This window comes from Marmota marmota, unplaced genomic scaffold (assembly GCF_001458135.2).
Source record: "Marmota marmota marmota unplaced genomic scaffold, marMar, whole genome shotgun sequence".
Classification (NCBI taxonomy): Eukaryota; Metazoa; Chordata; class Mammalia; order Rodentia; family Sciuridae; genus Marmota; species Marmota marmota.
This window is the reverse complement of record NW_025999932.1, coordinates 37,175,049-37,181,809: the sequence shown is the minus strand read 5'-3', so window position 1 is coordinate 37,181,809 and position 6,761 is coordinate 37,175,049. Positions and strand designations below refer to the sequence as shown.

At 34.2% G+C, this 6,761-nt stretch overlaps 1 protein-coding gene across 2 annotated transcripts in view; it reads right to left on the bottom strand.

The window, feature by feature from the left end:
* Nucleotides 1–1,366: 1,366 nt before the first annotated feature.
* Nucleotides 1,367–6,761, bottom strand: part of Spryd7 (SPRY domain containing 7) — a 22,088-nt gene continuing 16,693 nt past the window's right edge. The window contains exons 4-5 of one of the 2 annotated variants that reach the window (XM_015483976.2): nucleotides 6,252–6,354; nucleotides 1,367–1,718 (exon numbers count right to left, since the gene is read on the bottom strand). In XM_015483976.2, the coding sequence (XP_015339462.2) occupies nucleotides 1,621–1,718; nucleotides 6,252–6,354 (201 nt within the window). In that variant the 3' untranslated portion in view covers nucleotides 1,367–1,620. The remainder of the gene's footprint in view (nucleotides 1,719–6,251; nucleotides 6,355–6,761) is intronic. The other variant, XM_048800902.1, reaches the window with a different exon arrangement.

The following is a 6,761-nucleotide window of genomic DNA, read 5'->3' as shown; positions in this document are numbered from 1 at the left end:
TCCCAGCAGCTCGAGAGGCTGAGGCAGGAGAATCCAGAGTTCAAAGCCAGCCTCAGCAAAAGTGAGGCACTAAGCAACTCAGTGAGACCCTGTCTCTAAATACAAAATAGGGCTGGGGATGTATCTCAGTGGTCGAGTGCAACTGAGTTCAATCCCCAATAACGCCCACCCCACCAAAAAATTGTCTCTTCAGTGGTCTTCAAACCTTAAAGAGTGTTATCAGATCTATCTGAGTGCTTGTTAAAACACAGATTTCTGGCTGCCATACGTAGCAGTTTCTGATTTGGGATCTGGGCTGAGATCTCAGAGTATCCATTATTTTAACAAATTCCCAGATGATGCCATGGCTACTAGCCTGAGGCACACCATGAAAACCACTGCTTCACATTGAGGAAGAAACTACATTTATTCAGTGCCTATGATGATTAAGACATTTTACATATATAATCTTATTAACTGACTAGTTGTAGGATCTTAGCATGTGGGTATAATTTTCCTTTCCTTTAAGTGGAGAATCTTGGGGTATGGAGGCACTGAGGAACTCGCCTCCTGAGAAGATAATGACATTAGGAGCAAAACTACAACTCAGATGTCCACCCAGTTCTAATGTCCATGTTCTTCTAATACAGTATATTGTACTGCTTCTTGTTCATTAAAGGAGTGAAATATATAAATCTTCAGCATGCTCATTTGAAAAAAGGGAAAGTGGCCATGACTCTCAATGAAACCTAGGCAAAGGCTCAAGGTCATGGAGAAGAATCACTTGTTTCTGAACTTCTAAAATAAGGGAGAAGTGAATTTATTGTACAATTAACAAAACAGGATAAATTTATTTAATATAGAACTGAATATTCCTTAATTACTACTATTATTCATTACAGAAAACATATATTTAAATAAATCCTTAAGAGAATAATCTCATTTAAATTTAAAGCAGCATACTATTCTTACTCTAAATGTCTGCCAGTGCACACTACATCATTAATCAACACACTTACTCTGAAGTAACACAGCATGGTGGTCTTCAGCAAAATACTCTGACAAGTGCTAAAATTTTTATCTTCTTTTACAAAGCAAATCAAAAATAGTGATATAACAATAAGCAATTTAAGTTATAAGTGGTACATTAATACCATAAATAGATTAAAAAAAATGAAGTTGCCAATAATATAAATTTGTTATTTTGTTATAAGGTATATAAAAAAGGCAAGGAGACACAAAATTACTGGGCTTCAGATTTAAAATAATTAGTGAGATCTAAATTTCAGAATGACAAAAAAATCACCCAACTCTCTATCTCTATCAAAACAAACACTTTATATAAGAAAGATTCCCTTTTAAATATTTATACACATATCACCATTAATACTGTTAATAAAACTCATAGATATATTTATTTAAATAAGAATTAATAAACTGCCCCAAATGCTGATTTTTATAGCACAAAGCATAATTATTTTAACTCAACACTTTGGGTGGCATATTGAATACAATGCTTCTTTAGATAATATTAACAAGCAAATTTTTAAGAATATAATTTCATCTACAGGTCAGATAAAGCTTTATTAAATGGTAAACACTTGTAACAGTGCAGAAATACAAGTTTCAAAAATAATACATTCAGAAGATCTGCTGTTCAAATAATATTTTCTCAAAACCGGGTGGAGGAGTATGATAAAATTCACTGAACTGGCAATCCAAAATTGCACTGTCATCAACTAGAAGATAGAAAAAGAAAGAAAATAAATTAGAAGCAAACACCTTTGGAATGAATGCATAATTACAAAATCTACTGTTTTTGGACTAGGGATGTAGCTCAGTGGGAGCACCTGCTTAGCAGGCATGAGGCCGTGGGTTCCATCACCAGCACCACAAAAAAGTTAAAAATAAAAATAAAATAAATTGTTTTCTTAATATCATAACAGGAAAGAAGAATAAACCTTTCTGTTGTCCAGGCTACAAAATCTATTAGTATTTAGTAAAAACACTCAAACAAAAAGCAAAATCTATCAAAAACACTGGAAGGGTATACATCAAAACATTATTAATAATTATTTCATGCCAACTGCAGTGGCACATGCCTGTAGTCTCAGCTATTAAGGAGCCTGGGGGAAAGAGGATCTTAAGCCCAGGAGTTTGAGTGCAGCCTGGACAACAAAGCAAAACCCTGTTTCTTAAAAACAAAAACCTCCAGATGGTGTGAATATGGGTATTTCAAATATTTTTGGTACTATAATGGCTTTTTGGAAAAAATTATGGATTTGTGGGAATTTGCAAATATACTATAAGGAGACTCATGTATCCTTCATTCAGCTTGCCCCAGTGGTAACATCATATATTCTTATACTACAATATCCCCAGGAAACTGACACTGATACACTACTGTGAACTAGACTACAGGTCTTATTTAGCTTCTTCTACATGTTTTTGTTTGTTTTGTTTTTTGTGGTACAAGGGATTTAATCCAAGGGCACTCTATCACTGTGATATCCCCCTAGCACTCTTTATTTTGAGACAAGATCTTGCATAGTTGCTCAGGCTGGCCTCCAACTTGCAATTCTCCTGCCTCAGCTTCCTGAATCACTGGGATTACAGGCATGTATCACTGTGTCTGGCTTCTTATAAGTATCTACTCAAGAGAAATCAATGTGTATATTCATACAAAGGCATAAACATGAATGTTTATACCAACTTTATTTGAAATGGTCCAAAACTGGAAACAGCTCTAATATCTACTAACTGGTGAAGAGATAAACAAATTTTAATACATTCACACAATGATCTATATCACTTGGCAGTAAAAATGAATGAATCAATGATACATGCTAAAATATGGATGAATCTTAATTATGCTAAAAAAAGAAACCAGACAGAGAAAGAGTACAAACTGTATGACTCTGCTTATATACTACTTAAAAAAAAAAGCAAGCTAATCTAATGACAGAGAGAAGCTCCATAGTTGCCTGGTTAGTGTATGGTTGGGGTGAAGTCGGGGAGAGAGTAAGGAGACGTGAGTAGGAAGAATGACAGGGACAAGAGGAAACTTTTGGGGTGAACATGTATGTTATCTTATGATGATGATGAAACAAAGCAAAATATCATGAGAAGCAAAATAAGCACATAATTGGTACTAACAAGGAATGCAGCTGTGGTAGGGGATGTATACTGGGTGCTGAAAATGTTCTGTGTTTCTTGATCTAAGTGGTAATAATGTTGAGTGTTCACAGTTTTTGTTAAACTGCATAAATATGTTCAATGAACATTACTATATATTTTATAGTTCAGAAAATAAACACAGAAAGAAGTACTAGAATTGACATTCATGAAGTCACCAGTGATTTTAATAAGGTTGGTTTCAATGAAGTGATGGTAATGACAGCCAGGCAGGGTTGCAGAGGAAATGAATGATAACAATAAAGTTACTGGGTTTAGGCCCTTCTACAAGAAGTGTGGCTACTCAGAAAAAGGTGAACACAGGGCTAGCGAGGGATTCAAGTTCAAGTGAGGACCTCTGAGATGGAAAAGACTCAGAATGTTTATAAGCACAGGAGAAAACTAGATGACATATAATGTAGACAAAATAACTGAAGTCCTAGAGTTGGTGAGTTTGAAATCTAGACCTCATTTTCCATGTGAAAGGAACCATTTCCTTTGAAATGGATGGAAATACAGCAAGATTAGAGTCATCCCCAAAAACTTCAGAAGGAAAGGGAGGAAAGCTGGAGTTTAAAACTAATAATCTGTTTCTTTATAAGTAGAAGGCAAGAGCATCTATGAAGATGGGTAGGGAATTCTAGAAATGCAGTGATGGTCTCAAATACACAGAGATGTAAAAGAATTGCCAAAACTATTAAGAGATTAAATTAGACTGGAAGTCCTGACTTTGAATAACATTTCTTCAATGTTATGCAGTTTTTTCTTACAAAGGCTGAATTTAAGAACAGAAAGAATGGCTGGATTATTCTAGGAATGGGAGGAGATGAAAGGCAAAGGGAAAGGGAATTAAGTTGGATTTGAGTTTATCAAATTCAAATTGAAAATGCACTTCACTACATATAGTTTATGATCTTTTAACTTTGCTTCATTAAAAATAATGCTGAATAAGCTGGGCATGGTGGCACATGCCTGAAACCCCAGTAGTTTGGGAGGCTGAGGCAGGAAGATGGCAAGTTCAAAGCCAGCCTCAGCAATGGTGAGGTAAGGTCTGAGTGAGACCTTGTCTCTAAATAAAATAGGGCTGGGGATGTAACTCCATGGTCGAATGCCTCTGAGTCCAATACCAGGCACCCACGCCCCCAAAAAATGCTGAATGAAAGAAGTACTTTAGAATAATTTTATTTGGTACACTCAATTGTATAACTCAGTCATTTGACAGGTATTATTTCATTTCTCAGGCTAAACTATTTAAAATATCAAGCTACATTTCTACCTATTAAGTAAATAAAGGAATTACAGGGTTTCCCACTATGCAAAAACATTAACAGAAATTAAATTTAAAAGCACTTTTACATGCAAAGACACAGAAGGCAAAAATCATTGAAAAGTAATTTTTAGGAGAAAAGAAGACTAAAACCTTAACTACAGAATAAATCATAGGGCTGGGGTTGTGGCTCAGCGGTAGAGCGCTCACCTAGCATGGGCGAGGCCCTGGGTTTGATCCCCAGCAACATATAAAAATAAATAAAGATATTGTGTCCAATTACAACTAAAAAATAAATATTAAAAAAAAAAGTAAATCACAGGCTGGGAGTGTAGTTCAGTGGCAGAGCACTTGCCTAGCATGTGTGAGGCACTGGGTTCAATCCTCAGCACCACATAAAAATAAACAAATAAAATAAAGGCATTCTGTCCATCTACAAGTATAAAAATTTTTTTAAAAAAAGTAAATCACAAGCTTTGATTATTATATTATCAAATATTTGTATTTGTTATTGTATATTTCTGTGACATAATAGTCTGTCATCACTAACATTACTATCTTTATAGTAAACTATCCCCCAAAAGGTAATTTTTATTATGACCCAAATCTAAGAACTTTAAAGTAATTAAATAATAAAACATTTTAAACTTACTAAAAGTTGGAAAAATCATATGCTTATTGATTTAGAGTAAAGCAGAAATGAGTGATAAAGCCACTATGGTTATTTTTTTTCTAAAAAAAGAGAGACATCTTGGTTTTTAGAGATAAATGCAAAATATTTATGAACAAAATGATAAAATGTCTGGTATATGCCTCAAAATAATCTAAGAAGGGAAGGAAAAGAATTGGAAAAGAGTGGGGGTAGATGAAAGTCTACTGGCACAAGTGGTAATTGTTTGAAGCTGGAGGATCAGTATATGAGGTTCATCATACTAGCCTCTTTACTTCTGTACATGTTTGAAATTTTCTATTAAAAAAATTTAAAGTAATTAAGTAGTACAGAGTCATTTCTTAAGTAACCCAATTCTTGGAAGGACATACCTGCACACAAATGTTGGCACTTATACACCTACAGCTAGTAAAAGCAAAACAATCAATAAGAAACTAGTCTAGGTTACCATTTCTTTCAGAAGAATGTTAACATTTAGGTGATTTTATAAAGGTAATAAATGCTCATTCTACATAAAAGTCCCATATCTAGTTCTAAAATATTCTTTATAATTACAATTTCAAGTTATTAAATTCTTCTTAGTAACTGGCAGAAAAAGCTTTGTAAATTCAGCAGAGCTTTTTGGAAAAGGATACATGATGAAAAGATAATATGGTTATTGCGTACCTAACTATAATCATTGTATTTAGAAAGGTCTTTTTTTTTTTTTTAAAAAAAAAGAGGCTTTTTTAAAACTTTATTTTATTTATTTATATGTGGTTCTGAGGATGGAACCCAGGGCCTTGCACATGCGAGGCGAGAGCTCTACCGTTGAGCCATAACCCCAGCCCCTAGAAAGTTTTTTTAAAAAAATTTTTTTAGTTGTTGATAGACCTTTATTTTATTTATTTATATGTGGTGCTGAGAATTAAACCCAGTGTCTCACACTATGCCAGGCAAGTGTCTACCACTGAGCCCCAGCCCCAGCGAGAGTTTTTTTTTTTTTTATGTGGGGAAAAATATTCTTCATTCTGCAAAGAGGAAATCTAAGAGCATGTATTCTATGTAAAAAAGTCCTTATTAATAACTTGTCCGAACTTATGAATGATTGTTATAAAATTAGTGTGAATGCCAAACAAAAGTTAACATACATCTAATAATATGAGAAATATTTTAGCTTACCATAAACAACTGGATACACTGTCCCTCGTATACCTGATGCAGGACAATGCATGTTTTTTCCATTCAAATATACATTTAATTCTACATGGTCATATGTAATACCCTATGAAGGAAGGAAAAAATAAAAAAGCCCCATAAGTATTAGAAATCATGAAAGCAAGAAAATAAACAAAAACCCAAGCATAGGGTCACTATAGTTTCCATTGAGGGTTTACAATCTGTTAGAACTCCACTTAAACTGAACTATAAAAATCAGTAGAGATTGTGTAGGGAAAAAGGCCAGGTAAGATCCCCAGCATTGACAGTGTAGCTTAAATCCTAATATTATTATTTATGTAATCTGGTTTTTATACTTTGAAAACAAAGTGACATAAGTGATGTAAGGGCTGCATGCCATAAACAGACTTTTTTTTTTAGCGGGGGGAGTACCGGGGATTGAACTCTGGGGCACTCAACCACTGAACCATCCCCAATCCTATTTTGTATTTTATTTAGAGACAGGGTCTCACT